General features: G+C 41.8%; 2 protein-coding genes across 4 annotated transcripts in view; both read right to left on the reverse strand.

The window, feature by feature from the left end:
* LOC126527498 (uncharacterized) overlaps positions 1–21,296 on the reverse strand; it is a 76,084-nt gene that overhangs the window by 22,540 nt on the left and 32,248 nt on the right. For both annotated transcript variants that reach the window (XM_055068659.2, XM_072284458.1), the window contains 5 exons: positions 20,943–21,056; positions 16,111–16,200; positions 1,742–1,795; positions 869–922; positions 450–503 (listed from right to left, as the gene is read on the reverse strand). In XM_055068659.2, the coding sequence (XP_054924634.1) occupies positions 450–503; positions 869–922; positions 1,742–1,795; positions 16,111–16,200; positions 20,943–21,056 (366 nt within the window). The remainder of the gene's footprint in view (positions 1–449; positions 504–868; positions 923–1,741; positions 1,796–16,110; positions 16,201–20,942; positions 21,057–21,296) is intronic.
* LOC129383795 (uncharacterized) lies at positions 5,110–16,084 on the reverse strand. Of its 2 annotated transcripts, XM_055068664.2 has the most exons (10): positions 15,118–16,084; positions 14,955–15,008; positions 13,620–13,673; positions 13,476–13,535; positions 10,988–11,038; positions 8,925–8,978; positions 8,125–8,178; positions 7,338–7,391; positions 6,046–6,102; positions 5,110–5,940 (listed from the first exon to the last, which is right to left on the reverse strand). In XM_055068664.2, exons 3-10 carry the CDS (start codon positions 13,649–13,651, stop codon positions 5,877–5,879), a joined length of 426 nt encoding a protein of 141 aa, XP_054924639.1. In that variant the 5' UTR covers positions 13,652–13,673; positions 14,955–15,008; positions 15,118–16,084; the 3' UTR covers positions 5,110–5,876. The 2 variants fall into 2 exon arrangements, with proteins under 2 accessions (XP_054924639.1, XP_072140560.1); XM_072284459.1 differs by lacking the exon at positions 15,118–16,084 and having other exon boundaries at positions 14,955–15,019.

A 21,296-nucleotide genomic window follows, 5' to 3' on the forward strand; every position in this document is an offset into this window, starting at 1 on the left:
GAAAGAGCAATTGGCATTGCCTCCTGATATGTTAATGAGGGAAGCCTATGGGTTTCATTCTGGCGATGGTTGGTTGGTTCCAAAAGTTAGAAAATAGCATAGAATGAATGCCACTGAATGCTACACCATGGACAGTGGCAGATTGTGATAGATATTTTCCTTGTGTCGGTTTTCGGCTTAAGGTCTCCTCGAACTGAAAGTCTTTAAGTTTCAAAGTCTTGCTTCAGAGTACCCGTCTTCAGCTCAAAGTAGCTTGGCTCATGCTATATTTCCCTTTGTAGTTTAGTGACAGCATAGTGGCCTTGCTGAGTTTTTCATTGCTAACCTGACTTGGTCGATGTCACAGAAGCTGAGCAGTTACCGCACTGTGAGCTTCTTTTGTTAGCGTTATATTTGTTCACATAGGCAGGTAACATAGCACCATTGTTAGGACAGATTATAAGCCATACCTTCATTCCATCAGATCCAGGCTCCCCTTTTGGTCCAACATAACCTTGAGGTCCCTAGAACATGCGAAAAAGCTTTTGGTAGACAGTGTTTAATTACTATTCTGACATTTCTCTGTTCTTGTGCATGCCTGTGCTGCAAGATACAGCTATACAGGCTTATCTAACTTAATTACTGCGATATCTCAGTAACGACTGCAAAGAACATTTAGCTAGGTCCAAGCTGTTGAATTAGGATGAGTGCTTTCAGCCTGGTACTTTTGTTGTTGATCTACAGGCAGTAAAACAAATGTAAGAGAGAAAAATATTAAAATGTTGTAAATCTTTGTGATTGTGCTGTAAAATTTTTGGTCTGTCATTCGCAGCAGTTTGTCGTGAAACAATATCTACTGTGGCTTGTGTAGAGGATTAACGTCACTCACTGGCTGGCCAGGGATGGCAGGCTCTCCCGGAATTCCAGGCTGCCCGATCTCCCCCTGTTAACATGGATCAGAGGAAAACACTTAATTGACATCCTTGGATCTTGATTTGGCTGATGAATGCAAAGTACTGTACTCTTCTTCTCTAGCTGAGTGCATTCCGTTGTATGTTCATTCCCCTCCTACTGTGAGCACAGTTGAAAAGTACTGGTCTGCATTAACTTACAGTAGTACTACGTAGTACCGAGTTGACTACTTCATGGGTGTACTGACCATGCAACACATGTTCTGTGACATCTGCAAGTTTTATTGGCCTACAGTGGGGGCAGCACATTATTATTTCACCATGCATTACTATTCCAAGGGAAATAAAGTTGATTAATTGATTGATTGATTGATTGATTGATTGATTGATTGATTGATTGATTGATTACTAGCTTGTTGTGCACTGCCACTGAAACATGCCACAAAAGTAAGGTAATAAGGTAATAAAATAATAAGGTAATGAAAGGTAATAATAATAAGGTAATAAAATAAAATAAGGTAAAAAAATGAAAAGGTTGTGGGCTTAGCCTTGTGCTGGGAAGGCATACATATATCTTTCTGGAACTTCATGACTACATTTGTCAGTGCAGTCTGATAGTTTATTCTTATAGGTATTTATCTATTCGTTTAATATTTGCCATATAGTCTTTCTACACAGGCGAAACAGCATAGTACACGCAACTGAATGTACAATGCAGGTTGAAAAAAAAAAAATATAGACAGTAAGATGCAATCAATAGAGGCAATTGCTAATACAACATCTCAACCTGTGAGCATGGTTCACATAGCAGCTTTATTTGCTTAGAGAATGTTAGTGTCAATTCAACATACTTTTTCACCCTTCTGACCACGCAGGCCCAAAGCACCCGCTGCTCCAGTAGGTCCCTACGAAACGTATGAGAATGTGCGAGTGTTTACTACACACCATCTGTAACTAATGCTAGGCCATTCAAATGTTCTATGCTTGAACCTAATTTTACGTAATCAAAACAAAATGATTCCAGGAGCCCATTGACTTCATTAAGTCCAAGTTTAACTGTATTAACACTACAGAAGCTGAAATATAAAAGGCTGTTAAATTTGATCTGCAACGTCTAAGCTGAAGAGCTGCATTTAAAAAAGAAAGTTGAATGAAAAGATTGGTAAGATATTTTAAAAGTGCAGCATGACGTTAGTTTGTAGTTTGCCTTCTCGTTTGTGTGAGCCTGTCTTCAGGCAAAACAGGTGACAGAATATGTATGCAAAAGCTGCTATGAAGTCTATATAGCAACTTCAAAGTGTGCTTTTGATTCACATGTATGGTATACGTTAATTTTAATCTTTACATGAGGCTACAAAATGTGAAGGGGCTCCATATCGAGTTTCATTGTAGCGGGCTTTTAGGAGCGAAATTAGAAGAAAATCAAATGAAGTATGATCAGAGAGCATGTTTTCAGGGAAATCATGCAAGTGACAGCAAATAAATGTTTAGCATATCCCTAGATATATCCATGCATTTCCAGTGATTTAATAAACTTGAGGAGTACTAGTTTAGGCTTAAAACTGTTTAGACTCAGACTCATCATAAACCTAAAAAGATTTAGTTTACGCTTTAAAACGGTTTAGATTGCAGGCTCAAAGCGCTTTGCTTTCAGGCATGAGGTGCTACATGGACGAGAATGGCCGGGTACAAAGCTTCACCTGAAAATACAAAAAGAAAAGGGCACAGTCAAGTAAGAAGTTTGTGAGAGCTGTATGGTAGATCTCTATACCAAAATCTTTCTCCTTGCATTTCTCTTGCTTTTAATAAATTTCTCCCATAAAAATTGTTGCTTTAAGCTGTGCTATGGATTTTCGCATGTTGGAATGAAAACATGAAACGTTCTTCTCACAGGCAGTCCAATTAGGCCTGGCTCCCCTCTTGCTCCATCAATTCCAGGTGGACCCTGGGAGAAAAGTTTGTTAATACGTTGTAGGTACACTTGTGAAGGCATTTCATTCATGTGAATCGGAAAAAGTGAGCTTACGCGATCACCCTTCGAACCAGCATCGCCTTGGTAGCCTCTTTCACCCCTGTCACCCTGAAAATGCGAATGTGATGAGAATGTTTAATCTCATCGCTACTGTGTCCAGCTTTCGTACAATGTGTTAGCAGGAGCGTAGGACTTGAATCTGAGAATATGGAGGCACAGTAGAACCTCAGTTATACAAATTTCTCAGGACTTTGAGGCATAGGCACTTTGATGCACGCCCCCCCTTATGTAATGCCTTCGGGCCCTTAAGGTTGAATAAATGAAATGAAATAAATGAAATATACATATCATCTGAAATTCAAATGAACCATTATCCCTGCACCACCAAAGTGAAGGTAAGGCATTCTTGTTTGCTTGTGAGGATTACTTTCGGTTCAAGAAGTTCTTGACGGTTTTCTGGAACTCTATTCATTTGATGTTGTCGAGGAGACTCTTGTGGAATATAAAACTTCACACTCGTTTCCTCAACTATGTTGTCAGCCCTCCCTGCACACAGCAATGAGTGCTCTGCAAGTGGCCATATCTAGACCACGATTACGAAGGATGAAGGTCTCGTACATCGGCTTTGCAATGTACACTGTGGCCGTACTCTCCTGAATAATAGATTTTGCGGCGGCTGGAGAAATGATTATTTGCTGTGGCCTGGGAGAGTATTTGGATCACCCCAACACAGAATGCGGTGTACCTAATTTAATCTGGCCAGCATTTTTCCAAAATCCTTGTCGCCCCAGAATTAAGATCAATTGCGATTGTTTCGTTGAATTTCGACCGTATCGTGCACGGCTATAATTGTTGAGTAAGTGCCAACCTTTGGGCCTGCCAAGCCAGGGAGTCCATGGATGCCACGATCGCCTTTGTCACCCTGTCAACAGAGTTTAAAAAAAAAAAAAAGTAAGACATGTAACCTTCTCCCTGTCACCACATGACTCCATGCGTTCCCATGCATTTGCTTGCTGTTGACCGTTTGAGTTCATTTGTGTGAAATGAGAAACTGAATACATCATAAAAGTTCTGGGCAGTTCTCAAGTTTTCATCGTTTCTTTAAGGACTGTGTTGAATGCAGTTTTCAGCTGCTACTTGGAATTAACAGAAGTTGCAAACATTCTTTTCTTTATCTGCAGAAGTCGTGTATCTATACTTGATGAAGACAACTGCTTGCATTTGCTGAGACATTGATTGAAAATAATTATTCATAGAGTAGTGAACAAAACAAAATATGGTGCAACTTGGTTTGATAAATGTTTAATTCAAGGTCTGTGTAATAATGAGCAGGCTTTATTATTTTTTTTACAGAACAGTCATCAAGAAAACGACTCCAAGCTAAAGGGGCCCTTCACTAGCTCATTTTAGTGTTACAGGGTCTTAAAATTTGTGTTCACATACAAGTAAAAACAAAGCAAAACGTGTAACGTGATGAAACAAGTGTGTTGAGACGTGGGAGAGAATACTACCTCACCTTTTCACCTTCAATGCCTTGTGGGCCAGGTGGACCGCGGCTGCCCTTTTCACCCTGCATGTAAAATTAGATACATAATCTGTTTTTTTCTTTGCTTACAGTTGACACCTGATGGTGTCGAAAGCATTCTCCACAACTTTATGTTACATGCTCAGAACAAATGTCACAATGTAGTGTTGAGTAACACAAGGATAGGCGCCTCTTGAAGCTGACAGACACTGTTATCAGCTGAGATAGAGAAATTAAGAGGATGTGTAAACAGGAGCTTGAAGGTGTAGGTGAGGTGGTGAGACCTTTCATATATACGTGCAGCGCTCATGTGGCATTGGCGATGCCAATCAGACGTGACAGGTCACGTTTCACGAGTTGTGCAAGCCTATGCTGATGGTGAAGGCTCCGGGACGTGTGCTAGTTCTTTATGGTTAGCAAAGCACAATTTCTGCTTAGGTGCTGCCACATGAATGAACGCACGCACATTCAGGACGCAGTTACCAGTGGTCGGGCAACCTTGGCTTCAGATGGTCGTTCGGATATCGATGGATTTTAGGTGGCATTGTTGTTGTCAAAGTTGAGACGCCTGCCCAGCATTCATTTATTGCTGTCTTAGTGAGTGGTGCTCAATGTAGCATATACACCACAGGAATGATAGGGGCTGTTCATATATGTTACCCTCTTGTTTCTGTAGTTTCCATTATACGAGGCATGGTTAACTAAGCACTTATTGCCATTTAGAGATGCCTGAGATAAATCAGAGTTTTTTTTGTGGCGTTACAGTGATACCTCTTTGTCGGCAGCAATCAATTTCATTACTAGTTCAATGGCTATACTATTGGTTGTGTGTTTCGTGCTATGTGTCTGTCGTATGTACGTGTATCATTTTATTTGTCAACACATTCACTCGGAGTAACCAATCCAGTTCTCATTAAAGAGCCTTTCTTTCTCTTGAACAAACGGTGATTCAGATCAGCATAGTGAAATTAGTACAACAGCATCACTAATACAAGGCACTAGACAGACTTGGAAATATGGGTTTTAACCATCAGCTAATAGTTTAATGAAAGTTGAGAATTGAGTTTGGTATTCAATAGGTGACTGTACACTATCACTTAAAAGCTAGCAACCATGCAAACTCTGCTTTTGTCTTAAGTCCTGAATTTGTTTTTGTTTAGCGATACATTATTTCTACCTGTTGAGCCATGACAATATATAAACGCATCCTTGTCGTACACTTTTCACTTAGACCAATGTTTGCGCTTGAGTGTTTCTGACTCACTGAAGAAGTTATTTGCTTGGTGCAAGGGACGAATTAATCAATTATAGCAGCAACCATATTTGATATTCCTTAAGTAATAGTGAGCAGATAGAGCCTTATTATAGTTAAAATTAAGGTGTCATGTTGCACACAAAACAGGTGTGTGTAATATAAACTTTCACTCTCTATGTGTTACAAATATTAATTATGATTTTTAAGGCATTTTTGCACTAAAGGAACATTCCTTCAAACTTGCCTGTGGTCCCGGGGTCCCAGGTTCCCCAGGCACACCTGGGCGTCCAGGCAAACCCTACGTGTGGTATTCGAGAACGACACTGTCAGAAACTTGCAGCTTAAAGATGTCGGTGTTATTTTGCTTAATCTAAAGGCAAAATTTAAGCATTTCAACACTCACTGGAGACGATGGCCCTGATCCCGTGACTCCTGGGATACCATCACGTCCAGGTGGTCCCTAGGAAACAGGCAATTGCTTTTCAAGCATAATAGCTGTACGATACCGTGAACATTTTCGAGGTTTGTGGCTTTTGCCTGCAAACATTTGTAGTTGTTGGTACTCAGAGCAACATATTTTTGCGTACTCACTGTCAATATGAAAGGAAACACTTCATCCATGTTCAAACAGCGATGCTTGCAAATGCTCTTCTCCCATCGAAGAGCCTGCCCATGGAACTTTTCCTCAGTACGCATGCACATATGGGCTTTGAACACAAATCCGGTGTTCTCTTTTGTGTTGGTGGAGACTACATTTCTGGCCCGCCATGGTGACTCAGTGGCTATAATGTTCTGCTTCTGGGTGTGAGGTTGCGGGCTTGATACCCAGTCACTGTGGCTGCATTTCAATTGAGATGAAATGCAAAAGCACTCGTGTACTTAGATTTAGGTGCGTATTAAAGAACCTCGGGTGGTCAAAACTGATCCGTAGCAATCCGCTATGATGTCTCTCAGAGCGCCAGCACTTCTTTGGGGCGTTAAATCCCTACGAATTAATCTTGTGTAGACTTTTGCCTGTGACAGTTTTTTCACTCACATCACAGTGAGTTGTCTCGTATAGAAATGATACTAACTGCAAAGTGAGCACGTTGATGTGGCTAAGATGAATTAGCATGCGCCCTAGTGAAAATTACAAGCCTATAGCACATTCTTTTAAAGGGCCCGAACTCGAGCTAGTTGGTACTGATTCAGAGCTGAAAATAGCCCTGTTATTTAGCTATGAGCACATTGGTGTATGGGACGCTATGAATGCTATGGAAATGTGTGGAACCTTTGTGTACTCCAGTATTTACTGGACTGTACGGAAATGTGGTACAATGAATTGTTTCTTCAAAGTAGTATTCAATCAAATGGCTCTGCAGTTGGAAGACTTTTTATGATAAAAGTGACTTCTGTCTAGAGTGGTGCCCTCTGTTGAAAAAAGTGTTTTTGTGTGCCTCCCTTTTAGATTTAACTTTTGAATGTGAGTGCTTTTTGAAAGGATAAAGTGTTAGCATTCACTATGGTCCTGTGTAGTGTTGGTTTAGTACTTGTAGATTGGACTATGTAGTTGTTTTGGCTGCTATGGTATGCGCCTCATGTTCATATTCTTTTCTGTTCGTAATGAGTACCATGAAAAAGAAAATAATATTCGCAGCATCATGATCTGTTTGCACCTTGTGCCATATTTGTGTGAAAGAAGCGTTGAATACTAACAGGTGGACCACGGGGGCCTGTGCTTCCTGGTGAACCTTTGGGTCCCTGTTCGCCCTGAAATAAGACAACCAGTGTTGAGGAGAGATATCCTGCTCTAATTTTTCTTTTTGATAGATTCTAATATCCCGCATGCATGGCCTGTAGTCTAATAGAGAGTCTATTTTTGTGATTCTGAAATATGATTGCACGTACCATCAGCAGAAATTAAAACATGAGCAAGGAAAATTTGGTCAGGGCACCTGACATGCGTAACCATGACATATTTCAATGTGCAGTTTGCTTCGTAGCTGGTTTATAGGCATGGTGCAGCCGCAAGTTAATGCTTTGGAGCCTGAATTGAGCCTCTGTTACAAGTACAGGCAAGCCTGGGAATGGCAACAATGTGTTCTAGTCATTTTTTATTTGTTTGCATTTGAATTTATGCTGATACTAGTACACCCCTGGATGAGCTTGTAGTCCCTACAAACTTTTGTTGAAGCTATTAACTAAAGAGCCAGCTTATGATCATGTAAGAAAAAGCAAGTTAACGGAATGTCTGCCTTTTGTGAACATTCTGCCTTGTAACATGGTGAAGCATTAATGCACTAATTTGCATGAAATCAGGTTGTAACCATGCACATTATGGGGTGTAAAAGTGCTGTTGTAAATGCTAGAATTCATTACATTGCATGTGTTTCACAGAGAATGTGCAAAATGCCATTAGGACATTTTAAAGTACATTACATTTCGAGCTTCGAACAAAATAACAGCACTAACTGCATGCTCTGAGAAAAAAAATATTGTTTACCGGAAAGCCACGAGGACCAGTTGTTCCTGTGTTGCCCCTTTCACCTGGTTCACCCTGTGGGAAGCAAAAAGAGAAAGTTGTGATTTTGATTATTACAACCATCACGTGACAGAAAACGAAAACACACAAGAAGATGAGTACGGGTGCTAGTTGTAGTAATGCAGAACCAACCAAACCTTATTATTTGAGCAAGGACTTAAACAAGTCCCGGAGTTGCCCTCTTGCTCTAGTAATATTGCTGTGTTTCTTTTTTTTCACTTCTACCTGTTCATTTAATTTGCCAGTTTCATGCTTCATGGTTTTCAAATGTTTAGAAGCACCACAATTGCTGGCATAGATGGGTGTCACAGGAAGGTGGAAACATGAATTGATCAGCAGTAGATGATTGAAGGAGACCTATGCCCAGAGCAATTTGACCATGAAAGTTAATTGTCTTAATATTAGGGGACTTGTTTTTGCCCTGATGGCACCCTTTCTGGTTATCAATTCTTCATGAATGATGCTCCTTTATGCTACCTGCCATATAATTTTGTCGTGTTTTGACAAACCAAAATTGGGCATCTCATGATTGAATTTAAGAGCTTTCTTATCACATACAGAAAGGTCGGTGCCCTTTAGAACACTTGGACATGATTAACAGTTCAAGTTAATCTGTGAACCGTCACAGTGAGGGAGCTGTATGACATAATTATCCTTGTAGTAATACAGAAAAGTGTAGCTAGCTTTGTTTGCTTTCCAGGGTGCTGGTTGCTACTGACCCTTTTCATTTAGCAGTACACTAGTCAAAAATGAGATGTTACCTTGCTTCCTGGTGGTCCCAAGGGTCCTGGCTGTCCTTGCAACCCTTGCTCACCCTGTTGTGGAGAAAATAAACCACAGTAAAGGTGTAATAATAATCAAAAGGGGAAATAAGTTTTTCACTAGTCATTCTGGACTCTAGTTCTCATTGTCTCAGGTTTGATGAAGATTTATCTCCAGGGATGATGACATCATGTTTATTGATGCTGCTACCCAGCACCTCTGTTATGATAAATACAAGGAAGGACAGACTGGTATATTTCGAAGGCACAGTTTACAATGAACTGGTGAACTGTGAACTTGATTGGGAACAGGCTGTTACTTTGGTGTCATTTCAGCAGCCCAGCATTTAGAGTGAAACTTTTCTTTTTTGCCTATTTCTATAGGGTAGGTGTTTCATACTTCTTGCTGAGTAGAAGCGGTTCAGCACAAAAAAAAAGTATGCTATCGTAAGTTTCAAATTGAAGTACCCAAGCACATCAACCTGATTTACCCTTTAGGCCACAGATGCGTGCATAGAAAGACAGACTAGCACCCTTACCAGCTTCTCTCTGCGAGCTAGAGCTTTGAGATGCTCGGCCCGTGAGTTTCCTTGCATAGCAACAATTTATAAAAGTGGTAGCACCAGCTTTCCCAGCTGACAAAGAGAGTTTTAGACCTGAAGAAGCTCCCCTTGAAGCCATGCCATGATTCTTTCGCAGCCGTGTTTGCTGAACTCCATTTCTATGGTTGTGGTGGAACATAACTGGCTGCACTTGAAAGGGTACATCTGAAGTATTTTTGTGGCATTTGAAGGTTTAGACTGTTTAGATGCTCTGGTTGGTGGTAACGCCGTGTCGCATTCCACTATGGTTTTAGGGTGGTTGCGGGATGTGTTCGTTGCTGAAATTTGCTGCACTTCTTGTTCTGATGCAATGTTTTGTGTTGCTGACTTACCGAAGCTTTCCTTACACTTATTCCCACAGTTTGTGGGATCTGCTTTCTTCTTTTTTTTTTCTTACCACTGCACTAACTCTGTCAGATTACTTCATATGTTTCTAGTCCATGCCAGGGGTTCCTACACTGAACTCTGTGGCTTAGGGAAGCCACAATAACTTTCACAAAGTACTGAGGAATCCTGTGTTGGCCCTTGTGCAAGAGATTTTTATACAGTAAGCAGTGTAGATTGATTGCCAAATGTTTGCATGCATTCAATTCAGTGGTTGCAGAAGACTTTATATCAGAAATAATGTAAACTGTGAACATACTCTTTCCAGGAGGATTGACTGTTGGGGTGATTAGTCTATTGTGTTGATTGGAAGGCATAGCGCAACAAAATTGGAGACAGACACTTAAGGAACGGATGAGAATGAACTTCCAAGGTCGGAGTTTTCACTTTGTTGGTATGGCATGTTAGACAGCATTCAGCACTAAAATTTTTAGGCAATGGGAAGAGACTGGACACACACAAATCTTAGTACCGATGCATGTCCTGCCTTCTGTCCCAGTCTCAAGATTTTTGCGTTATACAGTAGATAAAATGAACATAATGCTCTGATATAATATGCATCTGCTTTCCATTTAGCAAAGAATCGGTGTGAAACTAGCTGCTTTCTACTTAAAAGCAAGGACAGAAAATGTTTTTGAACTGCCTTATGTTGCATAATTAGCAATAAGAAGTAGCATGACCACTAGTTTACCCTGGATTTACTCTAAGAATTACTTAGTAAAGCAATGAACGGTGGCTAGTTGGTGTACGTTCATGACTGTATTGCACTTAGTGTTACACTGGCGGAACTAATGGACAAACATAAAGGAACAAAATGGACGTACGTGGTGCAAACTACGAACTCCTTTGTTTAGTAAAGCAATGAACGGGGCTAGTTGGTGGACGTTCATGATTGTATTACATTTAGTGTTACAATGATGGGAATTAATGGATGAACATAAGGAGTAGCATTACAGTGGCAAACAAATGGTTTGTGTGCTTAGCTAGTCTTGGAATATTGTCCATGGAACCCTCGGGTACCATGGAGCTCAACTTGGAAACCTCCATTCTGTGCTGTGGGAAGTTTGGATAACTTACTGTTGGTCCTGGTGGCCCAGGATCTCCTGGAGGCCCAAGAGGTCCCTCAACCTGTGCAAATGAAACGTACTCAGATGTTACAATCTTTTGTAAGAGAAAGACAAATACTGTACAAAATCGTTCAAAAAAGTTGATTCCAGTGCCTTACACTGCATTTAAAATGTGGTAGTTAGGTTGTGGTAGTCACAACGTGTCACAAATTTTATAAATTGAATAGCTAGAACAACTTACTTTTCAAAGCACAGGAGTTCGTACTGACAATCAATGTCACACGAACTTTCTAGAACAATTTAGTGAAGTATATGTGCCCTATTGGCAGCACTGAAATTGGTCTTCCATAACTACTATCTTATGTGGATTTTGTAGACCCCCTTTTCTTACTTCTAAAACATTGTGTGTGTCATGTATCATGATCTAAGCACTGTTCTCAGCACCTCTATGCGTAAGATTAGCCAGCTGGTCACCTAGTAAAAGTGCCTTTGTCTTCTCTGTGGGCATTATTAGGCTCTGAACAGAAGCAATTAATAGTATACTGCACAATTAACTCTAGGGTGTCCTAATTTTATTTACATGTGCTTGGCTGTTGACCACTTGCTCCTCTGTGCTAAGTCAACAACCATACTGAGTGTTTTGTCTAATATGGAACACTTAATTAAAAACAAAAATAAATCAACCTGTTATATATATATGCCCTGCCATTTTTGCAGCCAGGCTATGTGACTATAGGTGGTTAGCGGCAAGAAAAATTTCAGTGATGATTTGGCAAATAACTTAAAATGTGTTCATTATGTTTCTTGTTAGTCTCTTTAGCCCAGATATTGAAATAGCGAAGTTGAAGCCTAGCGGTAATGAAGTCTTGTCTTCCTAACAGAAATCTGAAGTTTAACACCACATTCGAGCTGCCTATCCCTGAATTGTGCTACGAAATACATTGATGTTCCATTTAACCATTTCCCAACAGTGTTTCTCAAGCACTTCGAGATAGTCATAACTGGAACGCCTGTGCATTGTGTAGCAGATTTTGAGCGTCGATTATCTTGAGAGTAGTCATTTCTGCTGAGAAGACATGGCTTCAGAAGAGTAGACAGCTTGGATTATTGGTAGGTACTTATGGTTTTGAAGTGCGAAGACACACACTGAGACAGTGATGCGACAAGGACCCGAACTGCTCTGGCTCAATTAATAAATTTCAACGTGTGTCCTAAAATGAATAAATAAGAAAGTAATTAGCATGTGTTAAGTAGTACACACCAAAATTATCCTTGAAAGTTTTCTTGCTGCTAACATCTGCCTAGTCACATAGTCTGGCTGCAAAAGCGGCAGGAGCCTGGTATACGTTAGCAACTCGTGAATGCTTGTAACACATGAATTGTATGACCGATTGCGACGGTGTCTTGGCATTTCATGTCTCCGTGGGACATTTTCATTATTTATCACTATGTGATGTCTTCACAGACTGTGAAGACATCACATAGACTTCACAGACCAAACACATGGTCATTCTTTCCTTCTTTTTCTCTCATCTTTCGTACCCCTTTCCCCAGTCGTCATCATCGTCCTATACTTTTTTGTGTCTCCTGCAGGATGCACGCCTCTCCCCGCATTCTCAAATTACCCCTGTCCTGTGCTAGCTGATTCCAACTTGCGTCTGCAAATTTCCTAATTCCATCACTCCATCTAATTTTCTGCCATCCTCAACTGCACTTCCGTTCCCTTGGCACCCATTCTGTAACTCTAATGGTCTACCGGCTGTCTACCCTATGCATACATGACCTGCCCAGCACGATTTTTTTCTCTGAATGTCAACTAGAATATCAGTTATGCCTGTTTGCTCTCTGATCCACACTGCTCTCTTCCTGTCTCTTAACGTTACGCCTGACATTTTTCATTTAATCGCTCTTTGTGCAGTCCTTGTTTTCGAGCTTCTTTGTTAACCTCCAAGTTTCTGCCCCATATGTTAGCCCCGGCAGAATGCAATAATTGTACGTTCTTCAATGACAGCGGTAAGTTCCTAGTCAGGATTTCGTAATGCCTGCTATATGCACTACAACCAATTTTTATTCTTCTGTAAATGTCGTTCTTATAATCAGGGTTTCCTGTGAGTAATTGACCTAAATAAATGCGCTCCTGTACAGACCGTAGAGGTCGACTGGTGATCCTGAACTCTCCTTCCCTTGCCGAGCTATTGAACATTACCTTTGTATTCTGCATAGTAATCAACCCCACTCTTACATTTTTTTTGGTTATGGTCCTCGATCGTTTGTTGTAATTCATCCCCAGTATTGTTGTACAGGACAATGTCATCTGCAAACTGAAGGTTGCCGAGTCATTCCCCAGTACTGGATAGCAAACGGGATATATTCTATAGTTAATCTCCCAGTGTTCCCTTCGCTTTTATCTCTCTTGTCAATGCATTTTCCTTGGTACTTGCTACATGAAAGTGGCAAACAAATTAAAAGTGAAATAGCTTGAGTTTCGCTGAACTCACCACTGCTGTACTGCCTGGTGGCCCTTGTGGCCCTCTTGGTCCCATGGTCCCAGGGACACCCTACAGTAATTAAATCAGCTCCACTTATCTCTTTATGCGAAAGCGCACGAATGAACGTTGTGCAACCACTTAAGATATACTTACAGGGAGTCCTGATTCTCCAGGTATTCCACCATCTCCTTTCTGGCCTTTCAGACCCTAAAATTCAACAAGGTATAGTTGAAATGCTCATAGTCTTTAGAAGTTTACTTCAGTAAACCTTCAAGCATCGGGTGAAAATTTATACTGATATTCGACTGGTCCCATTTCAACTGGTTTAAAGAACACATTCCCAATGGGAAACTGGGACCAGTCAAACCACTTGTTAGCTATTTCCAGTTTGCAATTGTACCAGCCTTGTGCCAGAATATCCATGTATTCCAGCTAGTTCAGACAAATGCATTTGAAATGATCCTCCTATCACTTCAAAGGCATTGAAGAGGGCTTCTGTATGCTACAAAAAGTTGCAAGGCGGTTCAACCTCCAGTTGAAGTCGGTCAAAGACAATGTCTTCGTGAGCAAGTAGTAGGTGAGAATGGGGCAGACTCGCTGTGCATGGCTCTGTATTACATCATCTCTCACATGAGGGGAGTAGGAGGAACATTGGACTTCTTAATTTTTTATGCACTATCTTCAGGATTGGCACCCATTTTGATGTATGATGTATTAAATAATTTTAAATAACTTCCGGAGTTTTATGACTACAATATCTGATTACGAGGTATGCTGTAAAGGAAAAAAGTATCCGTGGCTTCATTGTTACAGTATTGGGCTTCTGTGCTAGAGGTTCTCTGTTCAAGTCCATATATATATATATATATATCCAGAATATCGTGGCAACAAGTTGCCTCAAGGGCACATACCCAGTAGCACATATCGGCCCACATTTTTAGACTACGCTATCTGCAGGATTGTCCCACAGAAAAGGCTAGAAACATACCCGATATAGAAAAGTGGTGGTAACTTGCTGAGAAAGACAGTCTTTTAAAAAGATTTTACTACAATACAAAACATTCAAAAAGTTATAGGTGCATGTAGGAGTTAGTTTACGCAAGCTGCTAGTTGGCCATAAGTTTCCAGTGCTCCCAATACCGTCACCTTACTGCAACATACTTTTTATTTAAACATAATTTACACAGCAAGAATTTCAAAGGTCTCACTAGCTTTTTTACAGTGAAGGCCAACTTCACATGCCAATATTATGACTTTGCGTCAGTACTGCACTTGGCTATTCACTGTGCAGTGGTTTGAAGTGCGTGATATTTTTGTACAGCCCTGAGTAGTTGCAAGTTCATCCCTTTCCTGCCTCGTTACACTGATGCGGGAAAAGTTCATTATACTACATGCTACATGATGTCCTTTCCTATATGCTAGGAAATGTTCAATCATTAGGTGCAGGCTCATAATTATCATCACTAATGAATGAGACATCAAACTCACTGGAATGCCGGGGATTCCTGGTGTTCCAGTGTCACCTTTAGGGCCGATAGGTCCCTGCTCAGAAAGTATAATGGTCATGCAATTGACATTGCAGGATCACTGAGGCTAGTTTTCACAGCCAATGTTATCCTGTGGAAGCTATCAAGAATAAAGTTTGGCTTACCACTGGTCCAGGCAGTCCGGGCAAGCCATCCACTCCTGGTAGTCCCTGATGATGTTAGGAATCACATGAGGTAGTGCATATCACTGTTATAAAGTGCCTTGGTTTTGCGAGGATTGATGGTGTCCCGACTGGTGAAAATACTTTTAGGTTTATTGAAAGTTTATTTAGGTTCATTTTTAGAGTAGTCTTCAAACACATTTATGCAAAGCACTTATGTCAAGTGCTAACCTGCGAGCAGCGGTTCCCATTTCATGTTTAAATGTTGTTTAGATTAGGTTAGGCTGATTACCGTCATAGCTGGAAGTGTATATAGTTTCATATATAGCTATATAGATCAAGGTTAGGGGATTGTTTAACCACGTATTAGTGCATTTGAGAACTTGTGTTCAGAGCAGGAAATATTATCTAGCTCTGATTGAGAACTGGCTAGCTCAAGTAGCATCCTGTCAGTCATTTTTGTCATTGTCACGTAAATTTGGTCTTGCTGAGAAGTTTCCAGCAGTCTTGTTGCTCATTTGATTTGTTACATACGTAGCTGGTAGACGCGGATGTTTGCAAAAAAAAAAAAGAGAAGAAAACTGCTACTACTTCCTCTAAACTAACCTGGTCTCGGCATCTACAACCAACTTTCGTATCTCACCCTTGAGCTGATAAGCTGTTCATTCTAAGCAAATGTCCTCTGTTCGACGTTGGGACTGAGAGCCGTGCTGTTTAAAGCTGGTTAATTTTTAAGCGAGTCGAGCACTTGCAGTCAGTTTTCACAGAACGAAAGAACTGAGCCACACTGACTAAACTACGATGCAAGTGTCAGGCCATGACAAATATTGCACAGTCAGATATACCCTAATAGTTGAATCTTTACCAGTAACAGTTTGTTTCTGATGGTTTCTGTAGTTATGGAGCTGTAGCAGATGGTAATGTGCGAACAGTGGGCAAGAGTGTAGGTTAGTGGCGCATTTATTTAGAGTTTTATTTACTGACGGTTGTACTCACTGGCAACCCAGCAGCACCAATCTCGCCTTTGAAACCTGGTGCGCCAGGGACTCCGGGGAGTCCATCCAGACCTGGCGTTCCTGGTAGACCCTGCATTATTTGGGTAGCAGAGGCTGAAGAAACACTTCAGAGCCGTAAAAGACCCAACAATCAGAAATAGAACAGCAGCACAGGACATAGTGTGCCTTGTTTGTTTCACACACAAAAAAATCCTTCACACATGTATGCTAATCTGACAGCTGATAAATCAAAGACAGTGATGCTGTATAAGCAAGTTTCCATACCCCTCAGAAGTACTAGGGGTCTGTTTGCTGGCTCGCAGTCTTGAACACAGCTGCCCCATTTGAGCGCAGTCATAGCTGGCTGTTCACAACCTCAGCGCAAGCTGCACTGCAGCAGCACAGCACCAGCTCTCACTGGCGCAGCTGTACAAGCCCCTAGCTGACCTCCCAACATGGAGTCAGTATAACGCAATATAAGAAACAAATATTACAGATTACTGGTTAAAAAATATGCGCATGTTCTCTGTTCTAACGAGGTATACGGAAGGTGACCTTTTCATTGTAATCATTGATCATTACATTTCAAAGCAAATTCAAGGCTCCGGCACATGTGTTGCATTCACAGTTTTTATCAACCACGCTGGCTTTCTCCACAAGAAAGACTGGCTGATTTGCTGTATTTGCATGCTGTGGCCATAAATAAAAAGCAATGGGTAGACATCTGATGATTTGAAAAAGAAAGAAACAAAAAAGGAGTTGTTATTGCCATCCAAAAGGGCATAGGCGGCAGGTGTTTTTTGCCTGGACTTTTTCTTTATTTTGCTCATTTGCATTAAATGAACACTAAACGGAAATATAGGTGAATTGGACTTCTTGAATACATACACACATAAAAAAAAATAGGATTTTGGGGAAAAGAGACATAGCTAATAAAACCAGGGAAGATTGCAGTAACAAGTAGGAGGCAAGACTGCACTGAAGTTTAAGCACTACAGTAAAATGTTTCAGTGTAGCGCGTAATTCGATATATATACCAAAACTCGCTCAAAACTCGCTTCCACAAACTTCTGCGATGCATTCGTCATATACGGATCTGTTATCTCCAGTGGGGAAAGAAACAACAATCAGAATATGAGTTTTTTTACATGAGTATTGGTTTGTAAGTTTCACATCTTCGATTTATATAGAATAATTTGCTTTATCCAGGTGTGTTATAGTACGTATCTGTTATCTCCAGTGGGGAAAGAAACAACAATCAGAATATGAGTTTTTTTGCGTGAGTATTGGTCCGTAAGTTTCACATCTTCGATTTATATAGAATAATTTGCTTTATTCAGGTGTGTTATAGTACGTATCTGTTATCTCCAGTGGGGAAAGAAACAACAATCAGAATATGAGTTTTTTTGCGTGAGTATTGGTCCGTAAGTTTCACATCTTCGGTTTATATAGAATAATTTGGCTTATCCAGGTGTGTTATAGTACGGATCTGTTATCTCCAGTGGGGAAAGAAAACAATCGGAATATGAGTTTTTTTGCATGAGTATTGGTCCGTAAGTTTCACATCTTCGATTTATATAGAATAATTTGCTTTATCCAGGTGTGTTATATTTTGGTTCGACTGCATAGGAGTCGCATGATAACGTGCACTTCAAAGCGATCGTCCCGTGTCGCAGAAAATCCGGCGTCAAGCGTCGGGCGTCGCTTCGAAAAAAAAAATCGAAACGCACATATAAAACCAAGCAGTCCCTCTGTGTGGTGCAAAGTTACTGAAGTAATTGAATTTCTCAAGATAAAATACGTAGAAAAATTGTAAAGTACGACTTGCACACACAACCTACAGACATGATAGCGTCAGATTGTAATTTGAATGTACGAGAAAACATAATTCTGTTACGCGAAAAAAACCACAAGCCTATTTTCCAGCGTCTCTACCATTCATAGAGTGGCCATGGTCTCCTAGATTTGCGCGCGCAAATATCGGACCACGAAGCGGTGCGCCCGGTTCCTTGCAACACCTCCAGATGGCGCTCGCCTCCGCCGCATCGTTTGGTGGCGCAAACCACTGCCCTGTTCCATAGGGGACGTTCGTAGCATCCATCCATCGTGGACCACGTAAGAGGCCGCGTTTCTACCAAAAAGCTCGCCTTCGTGCACAGCGTTCGCCGCCAGCTTTTTCCGGTAAACATTACGGTTACATAAGCTGCAGTTGCCGGGAAGCATGAGAAGCAGTCGGGGATCTTTGAACGCTATCGGCGTTCCACTCTTAAAGGCGAAGCTTAAGCGTCCTCCAAATTTGTCACGGCATTTGCTTGGAACTATTCTTTTTTGTGGGTCTACGAAAGAACATTGCATTGTATTCTAAAGGAAAGTTAGATTGACTTTAGCACATTTTAAAAAGTTCTTTTTCGGCACCGAAATCATGCAAACGCGAAAATGCTTCGAAAAAAAAAAAAAGAAATAAAGAACGTGACGTTACACTGCCGTGCTAGTGCCGTCGTTTGAGCGCCAAATTCAAAATAAACTTTGGCCTTCATTTTCTCTGTTGTCAATAGACTCGTTTCCACCGGACAAATGTGGATAAGCTCTTGAAAAGATACTGCCTATAGTCAAAACAAATTTAGCAAATTATACTACGCTAATTTCACCTTTGTTTCAATGGTAACAAAGGTAAAAAAAAACTCTACCTCTAGCATAGCTCAAAGCTAGAGGAGGTAGGCAGACGTTAGTGTAACATGGTTCATTGACACCGAATCGGCGTCTGTCGATCGGTGCCGTCAAACACGTACGTCACGCTTGGTCCACAGATTGGAGAGCTTTAGATTAGGGGACGCAAACGCAAGACGTACGGTACTGCGCAAGCGTAGACTCGGGCGTAGGGGTCTGCGCATGCGCAGTAACGTGGCCCCTAGTTCTTGCTTACGCAAGCCGCTTGCTTCCCCTAATCTAAGCATCTCTATTGAATCGGCAGTTTTTTTGTCCTTCCCGCGAATCTCCCTATCTGAAGAAGGCGGGGAGGGGGGGGGGGGGGGAATTCAGGTACGATTCTGTAGCCTCTGAAATTCACAACAGGGTGCGGCGCGATCTCGGAGGCCACGGTCATTCACTCTGCCACCTGGGCGCATTATACTCAAGCGCACGCGATGTTTTGGGAGAGGCAGAGTCTCTTTCGCACCGCGCAGGAGCTTTAGATTCCACCTGCCGATATCTTCGCGGCATTTTACAAATTTTTTCATCATCATCAGCCTGGTTACGCCCGCTGCAGGGCAAAGGCCTCTCCCATACTTTTCTAACAACCCCGGTCATGTACTAATTGTGGCCATGTCGTCCTTGCATACTTCTTAACCTCATCCGCCCACCTAACTTTCTGCCGCCCCCTGCTACGCTTCCCTTCCCTTGGAATCCAGTCGTAACCCTTAATGACCATCGGTTATCTTCCTTACTCATTACATGTCCTGCCCATGCCCATTCCTTTTTCTTGATTTCAACTAAGATGTCATTAACTCGCGTTTGTTCCCTCACCCAAACTGTTCTTATCCCTTAACGTTACACCCATCATTCTTCTTTCCATAGCTCGTTGCGTCGTCCTCAATTTAAGTAGAACCCTTCTCGTAAACCTCCAGGTTTCTGCCCATTAGGTGAGATTTTTTACGTTTACTCCAATCCGAGCACGCGTATTCGTGTTTGCCCCAGGGACGTCGAGGATGACCTTGCCGCAAAACGTGCTTTCTACCGGTTGAGTGGGTTGATCTCGCGTAGACGCGCGCGCGATTGTGCACCTAGATGCATGAACAATTTCTATCACCTTTTTCATTTTAATCTGTTCTTGGTCTTGCTTCGATTAGCGCAGGGGCTGTTTATTTGTGTATCGCGTGCTATTGCCTGTAGAGTAATTGAGTGAGCAAGGACCTAGTGACCATACACCCTAAACAAAGATTACACTCTTTGGAGCGTATCGTGTCCTCAAAGCATAATTGTTATAGGCCTGGCTTGCGTTTTCTTTTTTAAAAGCTCTGCGCTACTTTCCTGTCAAGAATGCTGTGTCAATCTGACTATAACGTGCATATGCCGTTCGTGATCTGGAAGCACCCGGCGCGTAGCGGTAAAGAAAGGAAAGACGTTGGATATATTGTTTGGGGCCAAGATGAGCTCCAAAGGGCGCAAACTTGTTTTTGGGCTGTATAAGCTGGCAAAACACGAATCGACGTCATGACGTATATGCCAGTGTGCTTTTGCAAGCTTGGGCCCCAATCAGTTCACATTCAAGACTGTTTACATGGCAGTGCGGTACTGCAGCATAAGCAGCAACGCGACACCCAGTATTTCTTCCCCTGCATCTTTTTTTTTTTTTCCCACATGGGTTTAAGATGAGTGACGGGGATACCGCAAGGCTGTCTCATAAATTGTGTCGTCCGTGAGGCATCACTCATGCTGTTTCCAAGTTGACTCAGATTGCACATTGTAATGGATAGTCTTTGACCCGCGAGGCATGTCTAACATAGACATTCCGCTGCAGTCTAGAGTGAATTAGACTGCAATTTGGGTCGTAGAATTGGATGAATAAAAAAATGAAAAGAACTCAGCGATGAGGCGAAGCACAGAGAAAGGAGTGCGCACCACGTACGCTGTCTCACAACCGAAATTTTATCTGCAGATGTGCCCAGAACACACTAAAAAAAAAAAAAAAAGAGAAACGCGAATCACACGCACACGCTGACTATATACGGATTACAATGAATCGCTGTATTCAATGTGACCCGCTTGACTGCGATCACAGTTTGGTTTAGGTGAAGGAGACCATGAGGGATCCAGGGGGCTGAGGTCCATACTCACGTCAGTCCCGTTCAGACCTGGTGAGCCTGGGGGGCACTCGATGCACACGGACTCCAGGGGCAGGGCAGGCTCCGTGGGCGTCGGCAGTGTAGGGGCAGGCGGAGTTCCCTTTGGCTGCACAAATGTCGAATCTGATAGGTCTATGCAGGCCATCCTCTATAGTGCGAAGTCGAGCCACGTGATAGCCACGAACACACTTTCTTCCCTTTGAGTCGAAGCCGTCGGCGTTTCCGAGAATGTCACAATTGTGACAGTCTCGAAAGTGACAGCTTTGTGACAGTCTCAATTGTGACAGCTTCGTCAGTCACACTTCGTCAGTCGCGAAAGCTAAACCTCGGTTTTAAGACCGAGGTT

The sequence above is a fragment of the Dermacentor andersoni genome, chromosome 9 (genome assembly GCF_023375885.2).
Source record: "Dermacentor andersoni chromosome 9, qqDerAnde1_hic_scaffold, whole genome shotgun sequence".
Taxonomy (NCBI): Eukaryota; Metazoa; Arthropoda; class Arachnida; order Ixodida; family Ixodidae; genus Dermacentor; species Dermacentor andersoni.

What these genes read in the sequence shown, in the direction of transcription:
- LOC129383795 (XM_055068664.2), bottom strand. Translation starts at nt 13,651, where the DNA reads ATGGTGGAATACCTGGAGAATCAGGACTCCCT. An exon ending in CTGGTCCTCGTGGCTTTCCG is followed by an intron (nt 7,392 to 8,124) that starts GTAAACAATATT and finishes GTCTTATTTCAG; the next exon opens with GGCGAACAGGGACCCAAAGG. An exon ending in GATCAGGGCCATCGTCTCCA is followed by an intron (nt 5,941 to 6,045) that starts GTGAGTGTTGAA and finishes TACCACACGTAG; the next exon opens with GGTTTGCCTGGACGCCCAGG.